The following is a 12,341-nucleotide window of genomic DNA, read 5'->3' as shown; positions in this document are numbered from 1 at the left end:
TACCTAAGGGTAGTTTAGAGCAGCAGTTCTCAAACTTTGGGTTGGAACCTCTCTCGGGATCATGAATATGTAAGTTTGAGGTACTGAGATCCTCTTCAGAGATAACCTAAATACCATAATGTCACCAACTATTAGAACTGTTGTAAAAAGTAAAAACAGGAAATGAAAGTGAATAAAATCAACATGTTGGTTATTACATATTACATTGGCTGTTTCTGATTTCGTTCTCATCGTTTCACTTTTCAACGGACTTCGTAAAGATGCTTGCATGCTTAACCAAGAGTTGGAGTCATGTCCCTCTTATATTTTGTGTCTCAAGAAGCTTTAAAGCTCGAGAACCTCCGTTTTAAATACGTTTTTTTGGACAGTGGTCATGTGCAAAGACTGTTCAATGCTGCTTGCACCTTTCACAAATTATTCGAAATGGTAACACTTTATTTGTAGGGGTGTAAGACTGACTTTTCGTGAACACGAGTCTTCATTAATGTTTGTTGTCATGAAGTGTCATTCGGTAAATAACACTTTTAAACCAAAGTTGTATTAAAACTTACATTAAAAGTCCATCAAAAGTGCAAACTTTGCATTACAAATGTCTTTATGTATGACAGTCAGTCTTATACACACCCCTTCAATTAAAGTGTTACCGAAATATTCGTGTTAGCATAAGTGTCGGCGAATGAGGTGAAATGAATGTTGACTTCAGGCGTTTGTAAGATTATTCACCAAAGAGGAAACACTACAGTAGCTTCCCTTGGTTAATAGCATTAGCTGCTACACAGAGAGCTGGAGGGATTGGTGAGGGTCTCTGCCGCCCTCTGGTGATGGAGGTGGGGAATGCAGCCTGCTGCCTCCCGCCTGCCTCTCCTCTCTCCTCTCTGCTCCCCCTCGCTGTGAATGAAAGCAGATTCTCAGGTATGCTTTCACCCACAGTTGCTCTCTTTTGGCCGCCAGCAGCATCCACCGAGCCAGGGGACCGGAAGCGCTGGATGTGGGGGACAATTTAAAGGACTTTGAAGGCAGGGAAACATTAAAGCATCTCATTATGGCGACTATAGGAGACTTCGACCCTCTAAACTCCACTGTACCTGCGACCAAAATTGAAGTCACCGTATCCTGCAGGTAAGCCCTCCTCACGCTTTCACCTGTTCGCCAGAATATTTCAGTGGGAGCCAGTCCCCACGCTCCTGCTCCTTTCACTCTTGCTTTCTTTCTTTCTTTTTTTTTGCCCATTCGAGACTTTTCCGCTTCTTCACTATTTATATCACGGACCCGCTCTCGCGTCCAGAACAACTCTTCTTCTTGCTCGCTTTTGCTTCGAAAGGGAAAAACGAGAATATGCTGTGGGTGTAGGAGTGCGTGGGGGTGTGGGGTGGGCAGTAACCGACAGGAGCGTGGATTTATTCTGATCGAGTCCACACTGAAGAGCTCCAGAATAGCGCGCCTCTGCTCGGCTGGCTGCATGTTACCTACTGAAACCACAAGGCTGACTTTTATCACACCTGGGAGAAATCTATCTAAACTACTCCTTAGAGCGTGGGGTGTCCAAAGTCGGTCCTCAATGGCTGCATGTTCTAGTTCAGCACTCCTAGATTAAATCAATGTTCTGGTTAGCAGAACACTGACGTGCTGAGGAGGTTTCTACCACCACCAGGGAGAGAACCCGACTCTGGACACCTGGTGTGGCCTCCGTTCAGTCAGACAGCAAAGGAAGGTGGTCAAATGTTTTAATATTCTTGAATTATTAGATGCAAAAAATGTAAGTAGAGCTGCTATAAATGCGAACAACATGGCTCTGGTTGCCCCAGTTAACCTAAATTAGTTGACGATTATTTCAATAATCGACTCATCGCGATTAATTTGAGTAATCGTTTCACCCCTGATAGGGTTTGATTAAAAATAAATCTTCTTGAGTGTAGAGTGGGGAAAAAACATAATAGAACACAGGAATGAATTATTCCTGGTCACAGTGAGGTATATTTACATCTGTCGCCAGGTGCCTGAAGGTCTGAAGCTGTTAGAGATAAACTGGATCGGGAGGAGGGGGGGGATGCTCCACTGTCATTTCCTGTTATGTTGACGAGCAGCCAAAGGTCCACTGTGCTGAGATTGGTTTCCTGCCGGTAACTAAAGCTGACTTAACGACGACAGGCCTCTGCCTGGTGATCTCCATCAAGTTTTTAAAATATTTGTTCAGTTCATTTTCTAATGTAAATATTCTGACCATCGTTTGCGTGTGACACACAAGACAAAAATAAAATGTAGAGAGGGTGTGTTCAATGAAAATGATCAAAACTAAACTGAGGTTAAGTTGTGCGTTTCCATACAGAACCAAGCAGTGATTTAGAAGTTTCACTCGTTCTTATGTCGACTTTTTGCCATTTTCCTATAGAATTTAAAGAGGCGGCAGGTACTGTGTAGAATCAACTTTTTTGAGCGTTACGTCGTGTTGTAATGTTATCCCCTCATCAAAACCATAGTCGGAGTGTTGCCTTTCATGCATGTTTGAGAAACCCTTTAATCTCCATGGCAACCATTCATCTGTGCGAAAACGCCTGGGTGGACCTCACGGTGTCTTCACAGCTTCTACTCAGAGCTTTAATTTTCAATCTTTCAAGACTCTCAGAGCAGCTCTCCCTCTCAGCTCCTTCAGACTAGCCAGCAGCAGTTAGCAGACACCTGGTGGAACTGAACATCAGTATAGGATTTATTTCTCAGTGCAACGCTGGTAAAAATGTTCTTAAAGGGTTAATGGAGGAGCCATGTTGTGATGACTTCCTGAGGGCGGAGTTTCTGAAATGGCAGGACTTTTTAAAGAAACAAAGGCCCGATTTCAAGGTGTTAAATTACAAAGTAAAATTTATTTTAAGTCATATTTGATATAAAGAGGGTTTTTATAATAACTGAAGTTAACATAGTTACTTGATTGGGCTACAAAAATGTCACAGTGTGGGTGGAAAATGCGTAATTCTGCCCCTTTAATGATCGGCATCAAAGTCCAGTCCCACTTGTCTGGAGTTCCAATGTCCACTGATGTGGACGCATCACAGCTTGAGAATAAAAATGTTTTCAGTGCTCTTATTACATTCTAAACAACTGGGAAAGTTTTATAAAAGAATAATGAAACAACACGGCTTTTCCTGGCAGTGACGAGGTTATGGGATTTTTCTGTCCGACTTCAACATCACGGTTACAAGTCACAAATACGTTTGCACCAAAATTGCCTCCATGAAAACACACCTGATCCGACTCTTAGCCACCCTTAGATCCAGTGAATAGCCGAGGCATAACGTCTCAGTTAATCTGACACGTCCTCGGATGTGCTGTTGCCGTTCAAAGCCGTTGGAAATGCAGCTTGCTTCCTTTTCTGAGCGAACAATATGTGTGACGGAGAGGTTTGAGGTTGGACGGATTAAATGCGGGGAAATGAGATGCTGCCGAGGCTCGGGTTTATACACGTTTGTGTACAGAAAGCGCAGTCATTAATTTGCAGGCAGGAAGGTAACCGCTACTGATAGCCCGGATCTACTTAGAGTGTTTGTCATTTTTCTACAGCACCTTTGTGTCATATTGAGATAAAAATAGAAGAGAAAACCCATAATTGTCCATCACAGAGGAAAAGCTCCAGAACCAGAGGAGTGAAGCAACCTCCTCCTCTGGTTAGATTTTCAGTCGTAGTTGACGACTGATGTTTATGTGTGCTTTGATCCTCCTGGCTTGTAATAAACATAGCCTACACTGGTTCTATTAGATCCTTTGATCAAACATCGATGTCACAATGAAAACTCAAAGCTGGAAGAAATGCATGTTTGAGTAACTTTATGAGTGACTTTAGCCAAAAGTCTGGAGCAGAAAGCTGGAATTTTCAGCATCTTCAGTGTTTCTCTGCTTGGACGTACCGGTTGATATCAACGTCACGGTGACATGCAGCTGCATCTTCCTCCTGTTCAATCAAATCCAGAATTTGTTTTCTTTTTGGATTGAGATCTTATAACTCAATACGGAGGATTCCTCATCTTGTCCTACCAGGTGAATGATGAGGCTCACATGGAGGGGGAAAAAAAAAAACAGAAGTTGAAAATATCTGGCTGCTCATTCAAACATCAGATTCTTAGTATAAATAAAAATCATTTGATAATTTTTGTAAAAATTCAAAGGTTTTTAAATTTTCATCGTTTTGTGCTTGTCTGCTACGTGGTGGCACTATGACAAGCAGAGGGGTGGGTTACTCAACTTAAAAACCAGAGTTTCCCCCAGTGTATTATAAGCCTGGTGGGCCACCAGGCTTTACTTGTGCCCCCACCAGGCTAAGTATTGCTTATTGATTTAAGTCTTTTTAAAATGTTTACATTTTTAAAGATTTTAAAGGTGTTAATCTTTCAGTCTTCCAATAGCACATCATTATCAAGTGATATTTTAACATTTTCTGTCAACTTAAAACATTATTTTAACTCAAAAACACGACAGGTCACCAACCACCAGGGTTAGCAGGATTTCTGGGGAAAACCTTGCAGTTAATGGATGGATGAACCTGTTTTTTGAAATTTTCTACTGAAAACTGTCAGCGGTTTTTGATATAGACAACAGTTTGACTTGCACAGGCTCTACATGATGCAGTTGTTATGACCTGAATGTGTGAACCAGCCCTCTGAATTCTCTGTGCTTCGTCTTCAGGTTTTTATTTGTGTTGCGCAACCCAAGTTGATGACATATTTATCGACTACCAAGCGGCAGAACCACATATGCTTATGTGCCAATGACTGAAGACGAAGCGACACTCTGTTGTTGCCATGCCTGCATGTTGTCAGACCCGGTGTTTGACATGGAACATCAGCCATGACAGATTGTTGTTCTGCCGTGTAAACACACGAATACGATTTGATCACTTGTCAGCGGCAATTTGGAGGCTCAGCCTCACCGAGGAGCTCTGAAAAATGAGTCGGTGTGTTCCCGGTGACGGGCTGGTGGAGTTATGTGTGTCAACAGCTGTTCCTGATGATGCACCAGTGTGAGTGTGGTTTAGATGCTGCAGAGTACAACTGGGTTTCCTTTCTGTCTTAAAGAAATGAAAACCTCTCTGCCCTCCTCGAGATCTTATTTGACCAGCTGAGCGCGACACATTGCAAAAACACAAAATACTACAAAGTGTTTTTGGTTTAGTGCAAATATTTTATTCTTGGGAGCTTGTTTTTTTTAAGAATATGAATAAGTATTATTACTATTACCTCACTTGTAACAATACATTTTGTCTGTAAGTAAAATAAGCAGCCGATGGAATTAGCACTTCAATATTAAGGAGTTATTGACTTTAAACAAGCTCCTACATCTTGCTGAAAAGTTGTGAATAAGTTGGTTTTGTCTTATTTTAAGCCTACTAACACATTTGCACTGGAAACTAGACCAGAAATACTTGGTAGGATTTTGTGTTTTTGCCGTGCAGAAACCTTCGCCGGCTGCGGTTGAGTTCGACTCTGCAGTCGGCGAAGGTTTCCGAGTGCAAAGGATTGCAGAAATGAGAGAGTTTGACTTTAAATTGCTTACTATATTCTTGCAAGCCAAACACTTACTAACCCAAACACCGTATCCATGCACCCCTGACTGGGGGCTTGTGGTTTTCACTATGAGCAGAGCTTTATGAGGTGGGAAGCAGAAGGAATTTCGGTATTTTGCCACATTACAACCACAAGCACGAAAATATATTCTGATCTTTTCTGATTTTTATTTGCAAAAAATGTTTCGAGCCATGTATAATTTTCTTTCCACATTAAATTCCAATGAACTATATTCATGTTTGTGGGTGTAATGGGAAAGAACATGGAAAGGTTCAAGGCGTACGAATACTTTTGATAGAAACCTAACCTCTTCGTCTGACATTACTGCATGACTTTCTATGGGCTCAGTTGTTTGGCATTTAACGTTCAGTTCAGTTTATGTTGCTTTTTGCCAACAAAGCCCACAGCCGGACATGTCCGCCTTCTCCCAGTTCTCCCAGCGGAACGGGGAGCCCTGCTGTAATTGTCCAGTTTTCTCATTTCTTCCGTTATGTAGAAAAGATTATTTATTTTTCCTTTTCAATTGGTTTGGTTTCATACAAGATGAGTTATTTACTAAAGATGTTCCATAGAAGGAATTGTGCTGTGCCTTTAAGAGGCGCTGTTTCTTTCTTCTTTGTGTTTTTTTTGTAAGGGCCCGAGACGGGTTCGGTTCTGTTAAAATGGCGGTTGAATAAAAGTCTGGACAGCGAAACTATTCCCCCTCAGTGTTCTGCTCTTTCTCCACTCACAACCTCCTATTTTATGGTATTTTAGTGTTACACCGGTGGCAGCGACAGTATTATCTGACAGCAACAAAGAATAACTAGACACAGGGAAGAAATAAACACAATTAAACTAGAATCACAAAGAAGGTAAAGCAGAAACAAGGCTGATCTAATGAAACAAAAAGACTAACAAGGAACACAGAATAATAATAAAACTGGAATCAATAAATCAAAACCCCTGAACGACTCGGGTCCCCGAAGACGTCTGCTCGCCGTGAAGGGTTGTGGATGGCTGGTTGTCCAAACTAAGGCAGTCGTCAGGCCAGAGGCGAGAGTGTCGTCCACCCTGGAGCGTCCAGAGCTGGGCGAAACAATCAGAGCATTATTTAACTTCACGCGTGTGAACCTCACCGCAGATTCCTCACCACCGTTATTTAATCAGTCCATCAATGAAGCTTATTCATGTGTCACATTTCAGCAGCAAGGCCGTCCAATAAACAAAAACACAGCGATTACACATTGATGAAGACAACCCCGCGCAGCCAACGACTGAACAAACGTCACATTTTGTCGACCACCATCACCAAACTCACACACATCAAATATGTTGGTCAGTGTTTCATTTATTGTGATTCCAAAGCAATTCTGAACAGCTGGGTTTCTAGTCTGGATTTGAAGGAACTGAGTGTTTCGGCTGTTTGGCAGTTTTCTGGAAGTTTGTTCCAGATTTGTGGCGCGTACAGTATACGCTGAAAGCTGCTTCTGCCACGTTTGGTAGAGCCAGAAGGTTTTTAAAGGTATTGTAGCGCTGAGCCGTTCAGTGATTTATAAACTAGCGACAGTATTTTATAAAGTCTATTCTCTGAGCTACCGTTATTATTTCAAGCAAAGATAAAGATGACCTGATTTATAAATAAGACTTTAAGAGTCTTATTTATCCAAGTGTAGGAAATATGGATTATTTCCAATATTACATCAGTTGATTGATGACAGACAGTCAGAGCAGCTTGGCGATATTTGCAGTAACTAGCTCTGTTATTGGATTACAGTGTGTAATTGGATTTAGGCGTAATACTTTAGGGAAACTATGTGAAATGTAAATCTATCTACCGGCGGCTGCACAGTATGAAGAAACCATATGATTGATATATTTTTCTGTTAAAAACTGGAATGGTGGTCATCATAAATTCACTTTCTTCCTCATTTGTTCTTTCTGTTCTGACTTTGACGTTTTCCGGTCTGGATTTCTCCTGCAAGGCGACTCCTTCAGTGCAAAACGTGTATCAGCATTTCAAATAATCAATTCATAACACTTGAGATATAATTGCAAAGAAATATTACGTTCCAGACAGTTCTACAAACAATTACTTTGGCATGCGCTGATATTATGATGATGACATATTGGTGAAATGCGGCGAAGTTCTACAATCTCATACTAGTGACGAGATAATGTTAAATAATTATTATTATTGGATCCATGTTAGGTCATTGACTCTTCCTGAAGAGTATTGTCATCCATATTGTGATTTACTGTAGGTATTAACTGATCAATTTGAATGTTTTTCATTATTTTAAGGTGTTTTCCCCGACTTTGACCAGAGAATACCGGTCACAATCCTTCTGCGACAGGAAGCTGCCTCACAATAAAACACCTCTGTCATCTAAGGAGATTATTACGGCAAGAAAAAAAGCGAAGCTTCAAAGAGTTTTTATCTTCTTTCTGAATAAAACGTGAAACCAAAAATAGAAGCAAAAAAAATACAAATAAATAAATAATGGGTAATATTCTTCAGATAAAAGACATCCGTCCTAGTTGTGTGCACACGCGATCATTCTGGGATCTCAAGAAAAGCTGCTTGTTCTCTCCTGTGGTTCGTTGCCCCCTATTTTTCATAAATGTGGGAGTTGTTGCATCACATCCTAACTGGCAACTTCAAATACTACGTCCCAGGAGAAACACAGCAGGCAACACAAAGCAGTCATTAGAACATGAAGGCCGGATGAAGATCTGATGCTGCTTGGGATCGAACTTTGAAGAGCCTCTGCCATGTTGTCGGAGGGTTCAACATCTCAAGATAATGAGCCGGGCGATTAATAGACGGCCGATTGGGGGAAAGAAATGGCTTCAGTCTCCAACAGGTTTTCATAAATTGACCGGAAATTGTAAAACACGTCAGCTTCACCAGGTGCATTTTGTATAAACGTCAACCGTGTATGAGTGAAACAAAAACAAGACTGCTGTCTGTGGACTGAAGATGACTGAAGTTGACATTCTGAGGAGTCACAAGCAGCAGCGGACTGCCACTGAGATTTGAATATCTTTCGGACGATAAACGGATTTTTGCTTTGAGATAAATTCCCTAAGATTAATAATATTAGTGGTAATATAATGGTGATGGCGTAAAAATGCAAGATCTCACAGATCAATGAACTTTAGATCCTATTGAACATTTAACACTGGAAAAAAATTTAAATATTGAAAATGAATAAACCAAATAACAGAAACAAATAAAATGACTTATGAACTCTCTGTAAACAAAATTGCCCTTAAAAAAAGGTCTAGTTGAGACCAAATCACCAGACTGAAGACTTTAGTCATTCAGTTGTTCGTAGAAAGAGAGAAAAAAGAAAAATGATAAATAATGTAAATGGAAATGATTGAGCTCGGATTAATTTATCATGAGATTAACTGATTTATTACTTATTGCATCAGATCTATCTATCTATCTATCTATCTATCTATCTATCTATCTATCTATCTATCTATCTATCTAGCTGGCTAGCTGGCTAGCTGGCTAGCTAGTTGGCTAGCTCAAACAACAACGTTTTATATACAAAACACTGATTCATGCCAATTCACTTTAGATCCCTGCAGGGCAACAATTAGTGACAACATGACAATTACTAAGACAAAGTTAAGATCCATCTGAGATTAATATTGAAAAAATAAAATGAGTAAATACCAAAACAAAAGAGCTGAAAAACAACTGGACTGCAGTAATTCGATAGCAACCTTAAGTCAGAGCATTAAGTCTACAGGATGTTTTTCCAAAGCCAATGACTGTGAGGATAAAAGGGTTCTTCTCTCTGTTTGTTCTAGATCTTCGTAGATCATCTAGGCTACTAAACTCTAATAGTTTTATTTTCTCTTGTTGTAGAAACCTTTTGGACATGGACACCTTCTCCAAGTCAGATCCAGGTAAGCTTTCCTTTGACCCATTCACAGTATCAGTTCTCCTGGCCTCAGCTATGTGTTGCTACATAATATAGACAGCAAGCTTAGCAGATTCTGGTCCAGTGGTGCAAAGTGAAGGAGAATATAGTACAATCTCTTGTGCTCTCAATCTTGAAAACATTGCACTCACATCAACTATGCAGAGTGAACAGATACGCCTACTAGCACAGCTGGGTAGTAACATGTGATTATAACTCTGGATTAACTTTTGTGTATTTGAACCCCAGACTCTGAAACACCTGATGTGTTTGTTTTTATCGACCTTATCTCTGCGAACTTGCAGTCGCGCGGTAACCTTTGGAGCATTTAAAGGAACAACACTCTGAGTGAGCACAAGGCTGCGTCTCCAGGGTCAGCCGGCACGGAGTTTGAATTAAGCAGCTTCACACAGAAAAAAAGGATTACTAATCACTGGAGCTTGACAGACTTAATGACTGTTGGCCCCACGCAGCATAAAAAAAACCCCTTCAGAGGCAGCAGTGGATGGTGAACAATAGGTTAATTGAAAGAGCCGTTTGGAGAGAAAAGAACAGTGATAGCGATTCAGAGAAAGGAGGTTCAAGAAAAGACGGCGCTGTCAGGGAACGGGTTCTGCTTCACTGCTTGTCCAGAAAATGGATACGTTTTCACTTTCAAATGACCTTGAAAATATCCTCATGTTAATTTTTTGACTGAAAACTTGGTGTTTTTCAATTGTTTTTTGTGATTGCACAATTGTACCGAAGGTTTTAGGCAAAGGCTGGTTTACTTGTAAAGCACATCTCAGCAACGGTGAAACTGAAAAATGCTTTTCCATAAGGGCAAAGAAAGAAAAGAAAAAACAAGGTGGGAAAATAAAGTAAAACATGTTGAAAGACAAACTACAATTTATAATATTCCAGTTATTATTAATCAAAGGGAACTCACTGCTGAGTATGAACCAATTGTTTGAGTTTCTGCCATACATGACACATTACATTTTTATTTTTAAATGACAGGTAATTTAGGATTTAATGAGAAGTATCCTACTCTTCACTTTCCTTGACTGCTGTGTGTATTTTCACAAGTCTCTGATTTATTTTTTCGTTAAACCCTTCTTCTAGTTTGAGAGTCTCTGCACCTCGGTCCATCACAAACCAGAACATGACAGCTGAGCTCTTATACCAGGACAACTTTACCCAAAAATTCATTTTAAGTCTCAACGAGGAAGTGAAACTCAAATCCAGTTGAATATTTTTCACTTGTTAGAATAAAGAACCGGTGTTGAATAGTGGCACTTGGATTCAGAGACATTTTTTTTCCCTTTGTGGATCCAGTTGGAGAAGCACAGACCCGTGTTGGAAGGTAAGCGGTGTGTTAGACGGGTCCAGGCCTTCAAACAGTTGTTCCCTGCTGGGACGAGGGGGAGGCTGGATGTGGTCATGTTGCCCCCTCAACTCTTTCATGTCCCTGGGTGGGGCTCTTAGGCTTACCCAGGTGTCCAGATAGTCTGATAATGTCACAGCTTTTACAGCGAACACATGACTGACTCTCATTTTCCTTCCACAGAAACAATTTATGATATATTTAATTTTATACTCTGCCATGTAGCATATTTACTGCTAACAAACACTTACAGATATTTACGCTACCTTCTCTGAAGTGTTACAACACCTTCACATCTACATCATAAGCGGCCAGATTTATTAACTTTCTTCTCAAAAGTAGATTTTCATTTAACTATGTCTTCATTTTTAATCTCAACTTTTCCTACTCACCGACTAAAACACTGGAAATCCGACTCAAATGAAATCCTTCAATCAGCTGCTTAGTTAGTCACAATCAGAGCTAGGTGGTAACCAGCTACACTTACTCAGTTACATTTACTAGAGTAACTTTTTTGGGAAAAAAAGTACGTTTTAGAGTATTTTTACTACATTGTACTTTTTACTTTCCTTTTTTTTCAGTAATTTTATTATGAAGTATTTCTACTCTTGAGTGAAACTTCTGGATTCTCGACCCACTGAATGAAGAACAAACATGTTTTAACCAACAATTCACCGGACAGAGACACAGCTTCTGTTTTTGTTAAAGTTTCAGATTTCTTTTTTATTGAAAGGAACTGATTTTGAAAAAAATTATTTTGCATGATTTTGTTATTTTTACTACTTATACAAATTATTGTCATTTTAGTCCTTAAAATACCAAAATGTCCTCTTAATTTATACTTTGGGCCGTCTGATTATGCAATTTTTAAATGTTAAATTAGTGATAATTTGATCAGTTACGTTTTTACTCTGATTTGAGGAATTTCTTGGACAGTTCGTTTTAGTAAAAACATGTAGAAGTATTGCTACTCTTACTGGAGTATAATTTTGTTGTACTGATGAATTGACTATCCACCAGTTTTTGTACTGTTTGTGCTGGTGTCAGGATTGGGTTTCTCACTGAGAGGATTTAGAGTTTTTTCTGTGTGCTTATTTTGTATTTCTGAGTCTCTGTGTTGTCCTGTCTGCCCCTCGATTGTTCCCAGGTGTGTTTTGTTCCGTGATTATCCTCTGTGTATTTAACCCCACCTGTGTTCCTTGTTCTTCGTCGGGTCCTTGCCGATCGTTCGTACCATTCTGTCGTTTATGTCTAGTTGTCCATTCGTTCACCAGTTGCTACCAGTGTTGAGCCTTAGCCTTCCACTCAGCTGTGCTGCCTGGTTTGTGGATTTTGGATCTGTGTTGTCATCATTAAATCACCATTTATCTTCTACAACCTGGGTCTACCGCGTTTGCCTCACCACCTCATCCACCACATTCATGACAGCTGGTGGTCAGAGGGCCCAGCAGGTGGCGCTGCTTCATGGCAGCCTTGCTACCATCAGTGTGTGAATGGGTGAATGTA

The 12,341-nt window shown here is 40.2% G+C and overlaps 1 protein-coding gene across 2 annotated transcripts in view; it reads left to right on the top strand.

Moving 5' to 3' along the window:
- The first annotated feature begins 459 nt into the window (after positions 1 to 459).
- LOC114135173 (copine-9-like) overlaps positions 460 to 12,341 on the top strand; it is a 50,624-nt gene continuing 38,742 nt past the window's right edge. For both annotated transcript variants that reach the window (XM_028002184.1, XM_028002183.1), the window contains exons 1-2: positions 460 to 1,119; positions 9,415 to 9,455. In XM_028002184.1, coding sequence (XP_027857985.1) covers positions 1,043 to 1,119; positions 9,415 to 9,455 — 118 coding nt within the window. In that variant the 5' untranslated portion in view covers positions 460 to 1,042. The remainder of the gene's footprint in view (positions 1,120 to 9,414; positions 9,456 to 12,341) is intronic.

Source organism: Xiphophorus couchianus, chromosome 20, assembly GCF_001444195.1.
Source record: "Xiphophorus couchianus chromosome 20, X_couchianus-1.0, whole genome shotgun sequence".
Taxonomy (NCBI): domain Eukaryota; kingdom Metazoa; phylum Chordata; class Actinopteri; order Cyprinodontiformes; family Poeciliidae; genus Xiphophorus; species Xiphophorus couchianus.
The sequence above is the reverse complement of the archived record's forward strand: the minus strand, read 5'-3'. Positions and strand labels throughout refer to the sequence as shown.